A 17,063-nucleotide genomic window follows, 5' to 3' on the forward strand; every position below is an offset into this window, starting at 1 on the left:
CTCTTCCTTCCTCACTTCTGTGGACCCTTTCTGAACCACACACATTCATGATCCGGACGTACGAGACCCAACCCACATCCACACAGCAGAAACATCCATCATCATCATCATCACTCACATCTAGACCCTGACCAACCAGATGATGCACCTCACCTGTAGTCCTGCAGTGTTTAATGGTGTTTCCCCCCCAAGTGTTGGTGTGTATAATAGCCTGGTATAGAGTAGCTTAGTGTGGGTTCTCCACTGATTGTGACGAGGGGGTGAGGGAGGGACTGGGGGGGGGGATAAAGACTTGCCGGTCCCCATGGTGACCCAGATAAATGTGTCATGGGAGGATGTAGGGAATAAAAATGGAAATGAAAAACTGATGACAATGAGGGAAGGGGGGGAAGGGGGGGGGAACACAGTAGGGAGGAGAAAGAAAGATAGAAACAAAAGGAGAGACTGAGGCGGGAGAAGAGGAGAGGAGAAGAGGAGGGAGGAGGAACACCTTGCGCGAGCCTACGCACGGGGAGATGAGGATCGCTTAATGACGGCTAGCTCAATGCCCTACAAAGAAAAGACTCCTCAATCTCTCCCTCCCTCTTCCTCTCCTCTCTCTCTCGCTCTGAGGAATCGGGCTCCTCATTAATTTCCAGCCCCCGTTGGAACACAATGGCAGGATATTAAAGAGCTGAGGGTGTTTAAAAAGTCAGCTCTGCTCTTAAATGGCTGGGGGCTGTGCTCCTCACGCTGGTGTCTCTCCACGCTCCCGTCCCAAGGTCACAGTAAAGCCAGTGCCACTGCACCACTTCTTCTTAGTCTACTGCTCATTCACCGGCACACACTCACACTGTCCTCCATTGGCATTGCCGTGACGACGGCGGAGTAGAATGTGACGCTGTGCCAGCCGGCTACTTTCCAGGTAGCTTGGCCTAAAGAAGGGTGCCGTACGTACGTTGCATGTGTGCGTGCGTGTGTCAGTGTGTCCAAGTGTGTGTGTGTGTGTGTTTACAAAGTGCCCCCTCACTAGTTTGTGCTGGCTGTCGGTGACGTGAGTCTCCTCGAAGGACTCGTCGTGCTTGGTCCAGCTGTAGGAAATGACGAAGGAGATGATTGGCGGGTGGTAGGTGACCTCTGGGCGGGTCCAGCGGACCACGAGGGCGGTCCTGTTGAGATGCTGAACCTTCATGTTGATGGGAGCACTGCTGCACACTGGAGGGAGAGAGAGAGGGAGGGAGAGGGGGAGATGGACAGCGAGAGAGAGCAAGGAGAGAGGGAGACAAAGAGAGACAAAGACAGAAAATGTAATATATAGAGAGAGATGGGGGGAGAGAAAGAGGGAAAGACAGCAATAGAAAGAGCGGGAGAGGGGGGAGAAAGAGAGATGTAGAGAAAGATGTGCGAGAAAGAGAGAGAAGGCGAGAGAGTAAAGGAAAGAGGGAGGGAGAGAGTGAGAGGCAGAAAAACAGAGAAAGGGGGAGTTAATATTAGAGCAGTGAAACAGGTAATGTTGCTCTCCAGATGACCCAAAAGAGCAGCCAAGCCGGGGTCTAATGAGTGGCAGAGGGAGAGAGATGTGAGCCGGGGAGAGCAGGACGTTCTGGGGTGACTGAGCTCCATTCAGATGTGTTATTATATCCGAGGGCCAGTCATGTCATGTGACACATTCAACAGTTGCTCCAGACGCAATGTTTGTCTGAGAGGTAAAATAATATACGAGCTCATATATACCTGCCTTTAGGCCTTTCATCTAACAAGCTTTCCTTCATATCTCCCTATTCCCTAGTCAAACTGCATACCTCCTTTGCCATCTGCTCTAACTGGCACACCTTCTGTGGCCACTAGGTGTCTCTGTTTGACCAGTGTGGGGAGTGCACTCAGTCAAACTGCCTATGGTTGTGGCAGAGTTGCCATAGCGTTACCGTGGTGTTACCATGGCGCCCTGGCCAACCAGTCAGATCCATAGCGCTGTAATCTCTGTTTAGTCATTGGCTGGGAGGAACCCAAATGAGTGAAAACAGCCTAAAGTAGTGGAAGTTTCCCATGAGTGCGGTACCTTGCTTCTCACCCAAACAGGACACGGGCTCCACAGCCCTGAACACAGCATTAATGACGTTGTTATTCCTGTACAATTATGATGAACATTATCGCAAGTGGCATCTTCAAGATGGACAGCCTTCAACACCACTCCTAACAACATTACTGCTGTTATCCTAGAGTCCTTTTGTCAGCTAGCTGTATAATGTGATACTGATTTACTATTCTTGTTGAGATGGAGAATATTCTAATATGCTCGGTGTGACTAAATTGATTAAGTTCTCCATATAGAGGAGGTTTCCCATGAATAACCTGAATAATACGACCATGTGCTTTGGTACAGCTAATGTCATTAGTCACAGTCCTGCATGTGGGAGTCACGGCAACCTGTATGACCTCCACCACTTTAGAGGGTACCTAGTTAGTATCAAGCTGGGCTGGGTAGGCCTGCGTGTGTGTGGTGTGGTTTGTGTGTGTGTATGTGTGGTGTGTGTGTGTGTGGTACGTATCGGTGTGGTCTGAGTTTGCGTTTCCGTTTTCCATTTCAAATCCATATAAACAGTACATATTCTCTTTCTTTTTCCAGCAGTGGAGCTGTGAGGGGCCTTTGGGCTGGGATGTGTGATGGAGAGATCCTGTTATGTCTTTCATCAATGAAAGGAGCCTCCGACAACTACCCACACACTCACATCCAAACACACATGGGACATGGCCCGGTGACACTGACTGATGGAGACCAGACCACAATCACACAGAGAGGAGCACAGGGGAACACATGATATGGGATGCAAGGTGAACATCAGTCTCTCTCCCTCTCCCTTTCTCTCTCTCTCTCCTTTCCTCTCTCTTTCACCTCCTTCTCTTCGTCCGTCCATGTTTTCCTCTCTCTCACCTAATCCCTCTTTCATGTGCCAGAAATGAGAGTGAGGATGTCTCGGAGGGGGAAGTGAAAGGCCGTTTAAGGGAGGAGAGGACGTCTTTTGTCCTGCGGCAGGTTGACCACGTTGACAGATGAAGGGAGACCCTGGCAGAGGCCCCACGGCATGCTGAAAGCTGCTGTTTCAGGGTCCTCATGAAGACCTCTCAGAACATGGCCGCCACGCGCGAAGGGCGACTGCACACGTGCGGCTCCTTGTTCTCATCCCAAATTGGGAGGTTAAAAATACCCTGTTCTCCTAGAAAGGTCCACTTCAATATTTTCATCCAGCTCAGGCCAAATCAATTGGAAAATGGCGTGCGGTCTTAAAAGGCTCTCATAGAGATTGATTCTATTTTTGAGACCATCTTTCCTACAGAGATTAGATGTTTATCTCTAATATGACATTTCATTCGCCGGAATAATGGAGGACATTACTTCAAACCGAGATGACTGGATTGTAATTTCAACCCTTTAGGAGCAAAACACTTGGCCGAACCTACATCTACACCCAGAAACAAGTCCTTTGTTTTGAAGTACTGGTTTGAAATTTGAGCAGGCTATCAAAGCCCTGGTTCCAGCCATCGGCCCCCAATTCCACGGCTCTATTCTTGGAGAGGATGGGAGCAATCACCCACCCCATCCATCCATAGCATTCATCTCTCCATCCATCCATTCCTTCACTCTTACCGTGACAAGGCAATCAATTCTCCATGGTCCAAAATTAAACTAACAATCATTTAATGGATGATGGAGAAATTGCCTAAGCCTGTTTGTAGTGGATTACTGAATTATTTCTGGTGGAGCAAAGGAAATCTAAGGCTGATTACTAAAAGAAAGGGCATTACAGGGCAGCTGGACATCTCTGGTCACAGAGGGCTGGTCACAGGGACGCAAGTGACTCACTAGCCTGGCTCAAACACACCGCACACAAACAAAAATGCTCACTTCATCACGGTGTACCATTGATTCTTTTTCTTTTTTTTGCTGGTTGACATGCTGGTCTAGTGAAAAATGCTTACCAGAAATGTTACCTCTAGGTTTGAATGAGTCTGTATTGATTTGAGCATGTTTTTCATTATTCTACAGGCCACATGTACAAACCGTGCGTGAAAGCAGGCCAGAGAAAAGGCTACAACAAAAGGAAGATATGTGAAGAGGACGCCTGGACTGGGACTCATGTTAGGATTCTCAAACACCCTTCTCCTTTCTTCCCAGGATGGAGGGATGATGTGAGAGTCTCACTGACACCTTCATGTGCATGCGTGTGCAGCACACACACACACACACCTCTACCAACCCACTGTGAGATAATGCAGCATGCTGAGGAGCGGAGTGTATGGGTAGCATATGGCGAGTCTCTCTACAGAGCAATCTGTATGCTGCCTGTCTTCATTCTGCTCTACTCTACTCTGCTCTACTCTACTCTGTTCAGTTATGTTCCTCTCCTCCAGGCCTGACAGATGTGCATAACTGTAGCTTTCAAGGACACACATCATATTTCCTGTGTATACTGTAGGGGTATGTATGTGTGTGTGTTTAAGTATGTGTGTGTATGTATGTGTGTGTGTGAGAGAGACATAGTTTGTGTGTAGGTATGTTTATGTGTGTGTGTAGGTATGTGTGTGTGAGAGAGTGTGTGTTTGCATGTGTAACTTTATTAGGTTTTCTTCTCTCTTTCCAAGGAAAAAGCAGAGAGAGGGAAAGAAGCCCTGCTTGCCTGGGTGACGCAGCCCAGATGATAGCTGACTCTCTGACTGACACACATGTGCATGCACACAGAGACACACGCGCGCACACACACATTCACGCACGCACAGGTGCTGGGCGTGAAGGCAGAGAGAACATGAGGCAGTGGACCCAGTAATGAGGCAGTGGAAGACTGGCCACTGCTGGTCCTCCTACCAGTGTCTGTTCTGTTGTAAACCAACAAAGAGGCTCCAGAAAGCCTCAGACAGACATCCATGTTCAGACTGCACCTCAGGGCTTCAACCACAGCACCAGCTGAAGCCTGTTCATCTGCCTGCAGTGTTACAGATGAAGCAAGTGGCATTAACAAGTTACACATAGATGAATGTTTGACGAGGACGTCAATGTAACGTGGTTCGATAACATACAAACAGCAGCGTGAGAACCGTAAGTAGGCCTACCTTTGGAGGCCTCTGTTCCGTACGGGTTGCCCAGGCTGTCAGTCAGGTCGGGCTGCCAGGCGTCCTTCACAGCGGACTTGTACACGTGTCTGCTGTCCAGACTCTGGAGGGGGCGGAAGTTGCTCCGCAGGTACTCCACTGACTTGACATGATCCTGCTGCTCCGTGGTGAAGATGGAATAGAAAGCCTCCAGCTGGGAACAGACGGACGAACAGACAGGTGGACAGACAGGTGGACAGACAGGCAGACAGACAGGGGGCAGACAGACAGGTGGACAGACAGGTGGACAGACAGGGGGCAGACAAGCAGACAGACAGACAGACAGGGGGCAGACAGACATACAGGGGGCAAACAAGCAGACAGACAGACAGACATACAGGGGGCAGACAGACAGACAGACAGGGGGCAGACAGACATACAGGGGGCAGACAAGCAGACAGACAGACATACAGGGGGCAGACAGACAGAGAAAGACAAGTGACAAGATTAGATTTGTTCAGAGCTATAGTTCAGTGTGGGTTGACGGGGCATTTCAAGACCAGTGCAATCATATTTTTCACACAGGCCCGAAAAAAGTGAGAAAAAAAAAAGTGAGAAAAAAACATCATGTTGTCTGTATCTCTCTGTTTCCAGTAGTTACTCATGACCTAATGTCCTCGCCTGCATACATGTGTAATATGGTGGGGCTGAGCTGGAAGGCTGCGGGCAGACAAGACCACTTAACTATGAGCAGAATACATAATCTGGAGAAAACACACACAAAAACAAAGCTGTCCTGTTTTTCACCCCGATCACTAGGGGGTGGTAATCTGGAAACTGGTTCTAAAGATGATGATGTCCAAGAAGATGAAAGAAAATCTGTCTGTCCGCATCATAAACCAAGGGTTAATGTGGAAAAACTAAGTCGGATGAGTCTGCCTGTGGGTAAAAGCTCTGGATTTAGGGTTAGGAGAAACTCTGACAGAGAATCAGAGAGTGGAGGATAGGAGGAGAGGGAGATAGGGTGACATGCAGGCTATATAGAGATAGGGAGAAGGATCAACTAGGGCTCTGTGTTTGTGTGTGTGTGTTTGTGTGTGTGTGTGTGTGCATTGTGACTGGAGTGAGTAGAGGTTGTGGGAGAAACAAACAGTTGGTATGGTAACAGAGAGTCGAGTGAAAACTGCCCTGTCTGTTCTGGATGTTTACTATGCATGCTGGGAAGGCCCCTACTGTGTGTGTGTGTGGCCTGCCTCTGATCCTGCAGGCTGGGTAGAAAGGCACGCCACACTGCTTCCACCCCACACGAGAGGCCTTACTCCTAAACAACGCCAGGGGACAGGCTGCACTGCATTGTGGATCCACCACCACCCCTGCTGAGAATCTCTGCCTGCGGGGCCCCCAGCACTGGCACACACCAGGGCCCTCATGCCAAGCACCATGGCAGCAATACGGACCTCTTCACCTAATCTCTTAATCAGACAACAATCTGTTAATCCCTAATATGGCAACACCCCCCCGATAAAACAGCTTATTGGGATTGAAATCTCGGTGGGCTCCGGCCGGGGGGGATTGCTGCCTGTGTGGAACTCACAGCAAAACTGAAGAGTCCTAATCCTTATGGCCTCACACGAGCATGCAGCACACACAAACATGACCCTGGCGTGGACAAGCACATCCCCCCGCGACGACGTTGCTAAATCCTGCGGCGGTGGCAACAGGCGTGCTCCCTTGTCACTCAACTGGGAGGGTTGACGTGGACACGCGCGCACGCTCGCTCCCGCAGACGTGAACCTCCAGATGTTACAAATGGAAGCATTTTAGTGGGAGCTGTTGCCACGGAATAGCGGAGCATCGATCTGCTGTAAAAGCCAGCCCCGAGCTATGTCTGTCACTCCCTGTGACCTACTTCCAACACTGATCAAGAACAAAAGACGGAGGGGTTGAGATGGAAGGAGAGAGGGAGAGAGAGAGGGAGAGTGTGGGAGAGAGAGAGAGAGAGAGAGAGAGAGAGAGAGAGAGAGAGAGAGAAGGAGAGAGAAAGAGAGGAACAGGGAGACAGCTAAAGACTAGACAAGATACATTGATGGAGTGCGACTGCTCCGTTTCTCTCTTTCATCTTGCTCAATGAGCTTTTCTATAGAACAGAGCACAGGAAAACGGGCTAACAATGGACTTCAAAGTAGTGTTAAATATATGAAGAAAGACCGGCTAATGTGCACGAGTTCCACATCCTGAGGATAGGAATGTACCTCGCCCAGAGAGAGCAGGGAGGAGGAGGAGGAGGACGGACACTGTGATTTTATGACTCAACACACCCTGTGTTTTTGCATCATCTATTGTGAGCGGGTAGTGCTGTAAGTTCGCTGCCTTTAGGGCAGACACAGACAAAAAATATGTCTTGGACCATCAAAGCCTAGCAGTGCCGTGGAACAGGAATAAAAAACAAACCATCGTATCATCCATACATCACACAGTATTATTCATTGTTGTCGGAATTTGGGGCCAAATCGAATCATCTGAAAGGTCAGACGGGGGAAGGCAGGGCGCGCTGTGTTTCATCTCTCCTCCACGGCTCTGCTCGCTTAGAATTCATGGAACGACTACACACCAACACCCTATTACTTTGCTGAGGCACACCTGCGCCGGCCGACACAAACACACCTTCAACAAACACATTGTTGCCTTTGCAACATGGCAGCAGCTAATCGATGTGCAAGGCAAAATACACTTCAAACACTAAACGTGTCTTTCTCTAAATGCTCATCCTGGTGGGGGATAACTACCCAACACACTCCACCACCTGTGTTTATCACAAGCGATTACAAAGCCGTTTTTTGAAGTTGACCCTGGTGTGTAAGCGTGTCCAAACAGCTGTTCTAAAAAAGTCTAAAATGCGTGTCTGCCTCTCCTGCGCCAGTCATCTTTTGTCTCTAGCTGTGTGTGGACAGCAGGGTCCAGTATCTCTGAGCAGATATTAGCCAGAGAAGGTGTTCATGTATGTGTGTTACCCGGGCCTGTATCAAGGACAAATACCTGGCCCAAGCTGTCTGCTCGCTGTGGCTACAGTGATAAACATGTTCAATTCTGCTTCACTGACCAGCCTGACAAGGATGAAACTTTGTTCCTCGGTTGCACCACTTTACACACACTCGCACACACACGTGCGCGCACGCACACACGCACGCACGCACACACACACACACCCACACACACGCACGCGCACGCACACACCCACACACGCGCGCGCACGCACGCACACACGCACGCACACACACACACACACAGAGACGCACACACACACACACACAGTGATGCGCACACACACACACAGACTCACACATTTTCGAGACTTGTAGATTTACTTCTACTTTGGGCTTTCACCCACAGCACTCTTAAGCAAACTCATTTGGGCAGGGGGAGGGAGGTGGGGAGGGAGGGAGGAGAGGGATGGAGGTGGTGAGGGAAGGAGGTGGGGAGGGAGGGAGGAGAGGGATGGAGGTGGTGAGGGATGGAGGAGAGGGATGGAGGTGGTGAGGGAAGGAGGTGGGGAGGGAGGGAGGTGTTGAGGGATGGAGGGAGGTGGTGAGGGAGGTAGGGAGGTAGGGAGGGAGAGAGAGAGGGGAGGGAGAGAGGGAGGGAAGGAGGGATGGAGGGGGGAGGGAGGGAGAGAGAGATAGAGAGAGAGGGAAGGAGGGAGAGAAAGAGAGAGAGGGAGAGAGGGAGGGAGAGAAAGAGAGAGAGAGGAGGAGGGAGAGAAGAAAGAAAGAAAGAAAGAAAGAAAGAGAGATGGAGCGAGAGAGAGAGAGAGTAGAGAGCAGAGAGTAGAGAGAGAGAGAGGAGAGAGAGAGAGAGAGAGAGTAGCAGAGTCTATGTGAATGAGCTCATCTATCTAGAGCTCCTCCACAGACTCTATCTCCTCTAATCTCTCTCATGCTCTCTCAATCTCTCTTCTTTTTCTTTCTGATATAATGTAGTCTAGGAATATGTAATCTTCTTCTTTCATTACAATCACCCATACCATCCTCCACAAACTCTCATTCCATACTACCTGGATTACTACACTCACTACCCATTTCCCCAATACATAACTATTAATGTGATGTTGTGATGGTGTTGGTGATGGTGGTGGTGATGGTGGGGGTGGGGTTGGTGATGGTGTTGGTGATGGTGGTGGTGGGGGTGGTGTTGGTGATGGTGTTGGTGATGGTGGGGGTGGTGGTGTTGGTGATGGTGGGGGTGGTGTTGGTGATGGTGTTGGTGATGGTGGGGGTGGGGGTGGTGGTGATGGTGTTGGTGATGGTGGGGGTGGTGGTGTTGGTGATGGTGGGGGTGGTGGTGTTGGTGATGGTGTTGGTGATGGTGTTGGTGGGGATGGTGGTGTTGGTGATGGTGTTGGTGATGGTGTTGGTGATGGTGTTGGTGATGGTGTTGGTGATGGTGGGGGTGGGGGTGGTGTTGGTGGTGGTGTTGGTGATGGTGTTGGTGATGGTGTTGGTGAGTGGTGGGGGTGGTGTTGGTGGTGGTGTTGGTGGTGCATGACGAAATGGGTGTTGTCGTAGTGTCTGTGTGCTTCTTACCTGTTTGTAAGACACAAAGACAGGCCTGGAGAAGATGATCCACTCCACCACCCTGCTGCAGGGCGGGGTGGTGAGAGAGCCTGTGTAGCGGTAGTAGCTGGTCAGGGAGGAAGGCAGCAGGTCCCTCAGGATGAACGGCTCCAGGAAGGTTTCTTTCTCTGCGGGGAGCAAACACAGGCACACATCCACCCCTGTCAGGCTCAAGCTCAGTAACACACACGGTTACCCAATGTCACCTCGTCCCCCTGCCTGCACAGCGAGGGCGCGTGATGAGGTCATCCCCGTTTGGGAACATACACGTGCTTTGGAGCATCAGTGATAATGCTCTGCTGTCACAGGGATTTTCTATGAGCGGGTGTTCATGAGTCTCTGCTGGCAAGTGCGGTCAGTGGATCAGTCCCAAGCTAAGACATAAAGCAAAGTCCACTTTGGAGACAGCTTGCTTTACACAGATTCTTCTCTCTAAAGCCAGCCTGGCTGACAGACGAAAACATTGTGGAACTTCTTTCACAAATCCTGCAGTCGAGTCAGCAGTTATCAGCAGATGGCCTGACATCCTCCTTCAAGATGTAGAGCAGCCACCTTGTCCTTAAAATGCGCCCCCCCCCCCCCAAACATCAAGATAGGAGTATTTACAATCACCCAGAAGAAAAAGAAGGGAATCAAAATGTAGTTGATAAAGAACCCTCTGGCCTACATTTCCCACACACAACTAAACACACACAACTAAACTGGGAATCCTATTGAGGAGGGGATGAAAAGGAAGCTTAGTGTGCTAGCGGTTTGCCGGCGCGCTGCATCAGATTTGAAGTGAATGGGAGAGCTTTGAGATTAAGGCTCGTCGCTGGAGGAACGGAGGACACACTGGCTCGCCGTGACGACAGCAGTCAGACAAACGACCCTCAGCCTGGGAGCTAGGCTAGGCTAACTCGCCCATAAGCTGCTTCAGCCTTGAAAAATTAATTGCCAATCACAGTTGACGAGTGTCGAGTCAGTGGAGACCACAAAGCCGCCGCGAGATGCTGAATTAATGTGCTTGTAATTTGGTTCGGCGAGGCACTGGGTGTTCGTTTGAGCCCGGTCACATGACAGTGGTGAGACGGGGACAGTCTGCCAGGCAAACAGAGAGAGTGACACGGCACTGACACAGGAGGCCGTGGAAATGTACATACTACATGCAAGCTCAGGGGCTCTCCGCTGACTGTATACACACAGGGTCCCACGTGAGAACGCCATGTCAACAGAACACACTGTATGTCCGGTGATTGGACCTCTTGAAAGATGGATCTGACATCCTGTTGACTCAGTGCGTGGTTAGGAAGCGGTGGTGGTGGAGAGCTGTCCTCTCCACGCTGGCGCTTGATAACTTATCTGGTCGTCTGCACTTAGCACTACTTCCTTGGGCAGCTAGTGAGAGGATGTTCATGTTTGTATGAAAGATGCAGACCCCTCTTAGGCTGGGATCTTGTCTTGGGCATGTATGTGGTGACTGAGCTTAATCCCACTTTCACAAAAAGGTATCTGACACCAGCACAAACATAGACACCCACAAACACACTCTCACACACACACTCTCACACACACGCCCACATGCACTTCCGTGCACCGTTCTCCAAGTGTGACTTGCGCCAAGCCTGGGTTCCTGCACTCACTGTGTAATTAAATATTGAGACTTGAGTCAGTTACTGAGGAACCGAATGGATGATTACTTGAGCAGACAGCTCTCCTGTTCAGTACTTGCTTAATCTGCTGCAGTAGCCCACGCATATTTTACAATTAAAAGCCCATCCTATGAGCCTCGGGGAACAAACTGAGCCATTGAAAGGGGCTAGGCCTTCTCTGAATTCTCACAGCAAATCTTCCGCTGACACTCTCATTCAAAGAGCTGTTTGTGTGTTTGTATGTGCGTGCGCTTCTGAGAGGACGGGCTCGTGCGTGCGGGAGTTTGTACCTCGTCTTGTTGTGCGCTCCCAAACCGCAGCTCAGTGGGTGTCTGCGAGAATGCTTAATTCAGACCCATAAATCTTGGCTGTACCCCCCAGCCCCCCCCCCCCCCCCTTCCCCAGCCCTCCCCCACTTCCCCAAGCCTGTCCCCTCCCTGCCTCCTCTGTGCGTGGAGGCGACAGAGCTGAAAATACATCTCTGCGCTTGGCGAATGGTAGACAGCGGGAGACAGGCCTGCCTGTCAGCAGGAGAGGGGTGGGGAGGCTGAGGGATGGGGGGATAGGACGGGGGAGGCTGAGGGGGGTGAGTGAGCAGGAGGGGAGGATGAGGGACCCCACAGTCATATCTGTCTCTGATAAAGACAGTGGCATCTCACGCCCCCCGCCCCCCCGCCCCCCCTGCCGCCCCCCCAGGGAGGCTGCTTGGCCCTCTGCACGCCTCCCCCGCCCATCTGCGTGCCGCCTTTCACACTCTCTGTCACTACCTCCCTCCCCGCTTTCCTCTCCTCTGTCAACACACACACTCCCCCCTTTTTCCTCCTGTCGCACTCGGTTCCTCCCTCCTTCCCGCTCATCTGCGGAATCAAAGCGTCCCTCCTTCCCTCCCTCTAATCTCCCGTCTCGCTCCCTCCTTCAAGCCGCCACACTCCCCTGTTCTCTCTGCCACCCCCGCTCCTTTCATTTCTTCTCTCGGGCTCTCCTCTCCTCGCCGCATCCTTCCCTCCCTCCTTCCCTCTCTCCTTCCCTCCTGTGTCACACCCCCTCCCTCCCTCCCCCCATCCCGTCCTCCTCCTCTCCGGTCTCCATCTCTCCACCCAGGCGCAACGGGGGTGCCGTAGCCTTCAGTGCCAACACCTGGCATCACAGAGAGGCAGAGAGCAGGGCACTCGTTAAGACCGGGGAAGTTCAGTCAGTATCCCTGTCCTTAGAACTCATCATCACCATCAATAACAACAGCAGCAGAATAATCATCGTTCTTAAAGCAGACCAGACCAGTTTGGTAGTTGGGAGGACCAGGCTTAAAGAGTTTACCACAGTGGGTTGCCTGTTCACCATCATTCTTCCTCATGTCGCCACAATCCCGCTACCTCACAACGCCAGACCCCCTCTACCTCCCCCAAACCGTGCGTGTGAATGTGAGGCAGGTCTTTTACAGGGCGATTTCACCCCCTGAGCTGAGGGCAACGTTGCTGCTGGCAGGTCTGCGTGCTGGAAGGCATTTGTTCCACAAAGGTCTCATGTAAAATGCAACGAGGCATGCGCTACACACAGACTCAAGGAGCACAAACGCCAGACAAGAGGAGAACCAGCTAGAAAAATCCGAAAATCTAACCAGCCGTCCATCCCAAAGCGCTGCACGAATCGGAGACCGCAAATGAGCTGACCATCTCATCTGTTAACAAAACTAGATTGAAGATGATTGCAGTTGGACGGGTCTTCTGGTGAGATGAATAAAACAGGTTGCCAGTTTGCCGCGTCATTTCACTAAGGCTAAGGCTAACAGTCATGAGACAGTTGCATGAAAACACCATGCCGCAGGGCTCTCTTCAAATTCACAGAACCTCCTCATTACTGTATCAGGACCAGACTCCAGAAATAAATAATACGTCCATTTTTGTGATTTTGTTCTCTTTTTTTTCCCCTCGGTATGACTAATAAATCCGTTGCCCTTCCCCTTTACATGCTGATTGCCTAATGTCTAAGTCACTCACCATGATGCACCACTCCCCTCAGTCCGTGAATGATCGGGTCCACCGCCGGGTTGTCCTTCAGGCCCACCTGAGGTCAGAGGAACACAGAAACAGCACAGACACGTGAGAAGTCGACTTCCGTCCAAAGCCCCCGAACGACTGGCGCACTCTCCCACAGGACAGAAGCTCTCGGCAGCTGTTCGTGGCATCAAGCTATAACAGCACTGGCTATCAAACAGATCACACGCAATGTGAAATTGATGAAGGAACTTGGCATCCGGCGGTCTTTCCCATGAGAGACGGGGTCATGGAGAGGCACGGTGTATCTCAGTGTTTGTTTTGATGTTGTGTGAGAGCCAGAGCGCAGACTGCACCTGTCTAATGCAAGGCACTGCCTTATACCTGGCAGGGCTCCTAACTAATGATGCTCTCAAGAAAGAGAGGCCGACATTGAGTCGCTTGGGTGTGTATGGGTGTGTGTGTGTGTGTATGCGAGACAGAGAGTGAGAAATGGAGGCAACAAGAGTGAGGGAGATAGAGACAGATTGAGAGCTCATATGTAGTGGAGAGAGTGTGTAATTCTGAGAACAAACAGAAGCAATCACAGAGCTCTCAGAGGCCTGTTTGAACTGAGATAGAAGGGTCGAATACAAGATGTCAAAGGTCTCTATCTATTCCTCCTCGACAACACACACACACACTGTTTGTACCTGAATAAGGAGCCTTTCTCAATCACACTTTAATGCTGGTCTCACAAAACACACACAATAACACAGACTACGTGTACAACAACAACATCAAAACAACAAGGTTTCATGAAACCGTGTCGAAAAAAATGCATGAAACATTTGAACATTCAAATGTATTTGATGGAAAACTGCAAGAAAAGAATAGATATATTTTTTTAAAGAATGGGAAATGCTTCAGGCAGTTGATGATATGTTCTACCAGCCGGTCTCTGCAGATGGAGTGTGGACACAATCACTATCATTAGACTTGCGAAAGTGAAGGGGGGAGAGAGAGAAAAAACAATGGCTTTTATATTTTTACCCATTTTGAGAAAAAATTTCTGTTAACATTTTCCTTGATTAGAAAGGTGCCTTGCAAGGTTGGGGTGGGTGAGAAGGGAGTAAAAGGTTTATATGTGTGTGTGTGTCTGTGTGTACTGAATGAAACCGAGTGTGTGTAGGTGTCCTGTAAGACTGAGTGTGTGTATGTGTGTGTAGTATGTAAGGCTGAGTGTGTGTATGTGTGTGAAGTGTGTAAGGCTGAGTGTGTGTGTGTGTGTGTGTGCGTTTAACAAGTACCATTTCGGGACTAGCAGACCAAGTGGTCTACACTCGAATAAAAGGTTTCGAGCACATGCTGTCTCCCATGGCGACCCCTACAACCTATTCTCATCCTTCCTACCCACCCATGGTTCCACTCTGTTCCTCAGTGACCCCACCTAAGCCAGTGTCTCTTCCTCAGCAAGCCCCTTTTAGACCCTCTCTGATATATCACCACCCCCTACAGCCTTCCTCAGGCCCCCGCCATCCCTCGCCCCGCGTGGGCTATCGTAACTCTCCCACAATCCTTTGTATGAAACTTCCTCCGGAAGCCCTGCGCTCGCCACTTCAAAGCAGAGTTTTTAGGGGCAGGTGAGGCAGGATATTGAATCCCTGAGTCAGCGGCAGAGCTCAGGGTTTTATCTGCATGGCTATGGATACAGGACTGAGGCAGTGGAGAGGAAGAGAGGAGGGAGGGAGGGAGGGAGGGAGAGAGAGAGACAGAGAGAGAGAGAGAGAGAGAGAGAGAGAGAATGGAGGACAGCTGGACAGGGGTCAGAGAGATGGAGAGAGGGCTGAAGAAAGAAGGTCGTGAGCACATTCAAATCTGCTGAAAGTGGATTAGTGTTCATCGAAAAAGAAAACCTTCTTGCTTTCAAAGCTCACATATAGTGTCCAGACAATGTTTTGACAATGTTTTTTCACACAGCATTTGTTTCCCCTTCTGACTGAGGGAACGTATAGTTTCATTACTAATGTTTGTCTCTTTATGCCCTGAGGTCCATGGCAGCCATTCCCCGTGTGAAGCCTCAGGGTTACCCATCACCACCTCCGACTCTCCCCTCATCTGTCTCTCCCTCTCTGGTCTTCCTTCATCTCTCTTTCATATATCCTGGATCCCTGCAACAGTACTATTTCAGACTGCAAATACTACTAGACTGCTCTTACCCTTGCATTCAAAGGTCTAGGCAATAAAGGGAAGGATTCACGCCCTGGTCGTTCAAGGAGACTATTAGCTTGTTACTCTGAGACATAGCAGAGCGGAAGAGGTTGAAGGAGGTGGCGCTCGACAAACGAGGACGTCTCTGGGAACACCTGTGCCTGGCGCTCCGACAGAGCGAGCTGAGAGACGGCACAGCCATGCTGCTCTGTCACTGCGCTGGTGCACTTTGGAACCTTTGCGAACAAACATCTATTCACAAGTAAAAATAGCCTCTATAATCAGTTAGTGTGAAGGCAATTACAGCCACGCATCAGCAGCAGAAACAAACCTCTTTTCCGTGATATTTGCTTAAAGAGCGCCGTCTCTTTTATTTGATTTCTGAGGAAGGTGTCATTCTTCAGGCTGAAGGATTCCATGCGGTAACCAGGGCGACTGTCGACAGGGAGGGAGGGGGGGAGACAGAGTGTGCTGCCTCCACCCTTTTCATCAGCGGCTGATGTGAGAGCACCAGGCCATCAGCACCATAACTGTACCCCATAGCATTCCCCCCCCCCCCCCCCCCCCCATCTCCAACTCACCACTCAAACCACTGGACAAACTGGAGCAAAGAATCCTATGTAATGAGTTCTACAGCTGTGTTTCCTTTCTCCTGCAAATTTTCTCTGAACTTGTGAGGTGCCTACAGTGGCTGGGTGGGAAGCAGAGCTGTGACACTTAACATAGCATAGCAGTGTTTCCTATACATTGATTTATTTGTGGCGACCCGCCACAATTAAAAATTGACCGCCACAAATGTATTCACTTGTCTTTTTACATTTTAACATGGCATAATAAACGTTTGATTGTAGAGCTGATTGATTGATTCGCTCAGCCCTTTCTCGCACCGCTCGCGTTCTCTCTCTCTCACTACAACGGACCAAGGGGCAACATCTCTGCTTCCTCCCACTGTACGAGAATGAAGCCAAAATATACCGGATACGGGTGCTGTCTTCTTGCCCTGGTGATGTCATTTGGAGCCAGAGTCTGCGCAGTAGTGATCGGGTGGTGGAGCCATGTTTCAATGTTCAAATAAATCTGATGCAAAAGTTCAAGGTTCCGAAATTCAGGCTGCTCAAATTCGAATGGTGAAATTCAGATCCCCAAAATTTGACTTTCCACTGTTTGTTAGCGCGGTTATCTTTTGAGCCTTTGAAAACACCTGAGTAGAACTGATGACCTCCAGTCTGAATCCTGCTGCCAGGGGGAGCGCGAGGTGGAGCGCGAGGTGGAGCGCGAGGTGGAGCTCGAGGTGGAGCGCGAGGTGGAGCGCGAGGTGGAGCGCGAGGTGGAGCTCGAGGTGGAGCGCGAAGTGGAGCGCGAGGGGGAGCGCGAGGGGGAGCGCGAGGTGGAGCGCGAGGGGGAGCGCGAGGTGGAGCGCGAGGTGGAGCGCGAGGTGGAGCGCGAGGTGGAGCGCGAGGTGGAGCGCGAGGGGGAGCGCGAGGTGGAGCGCGAGGTGGAGCGCGAGGTGGAGCGCGAGGTGGAACGCGAGGTGGAGCGCGAGGTGGAGCGCGAGGTGGAGCTCGAGGTGGAGCGCG

At 50.7% G+C, this 17,063-nt stretch overlaps 1 protein-coding gene across 2 annotated transcripts in view; it reads right to left on the reverse strand.

Moving 5' to 3' along the window:
* Positions 1 to 17,063, reverse strand: part of ptprga (protein tyrosine phosphatase receptor type Ga) — a 162,900-nt gene that overhangs the window by 24,718 nt on the left and 121,119 nt on the right. For both annotated transcript variants that reach the window (XM_062470058.1, XM_062470049.1), the window contains exons 6-9: positions 13,300 to 13,366; positions 9,645 to 9,802; positions 5,086 to 5,278; positions 1,010 to 1,194 (exon numbers count right to left, since the gene is read on the reverse strand). In XM_062470058.1, the coding sequence (XP_062326042.1) occupies positions 1,010 to 1,194; positions 5,086 to 5,278; positions 9,645 to 9,802; positions 13,300 to 13,366 (603 nt within the window). The remainder of the gene's footprint in view (positions 1 to 1,009; positions 1,195 to 5,085; positions 5,279 to 9,644; positions 9,803 to 13,299; positions 13,367 to 17,063) is intronic.

The sequence above is a fragment of the Osmerus eperlanus genome, chromosome 1 (genome assembly GCF_963692335.1).
Source record: "Osmerus eperlanus chromosome 1, fOsmEpe2.1, whole genome shotgun sequence".
NCBI lineage: Eukaryota > Metazoa > Chordata > Actinopteri > Osmeriformes > Osmeridae > Osmerus > Osmerus eperlanus.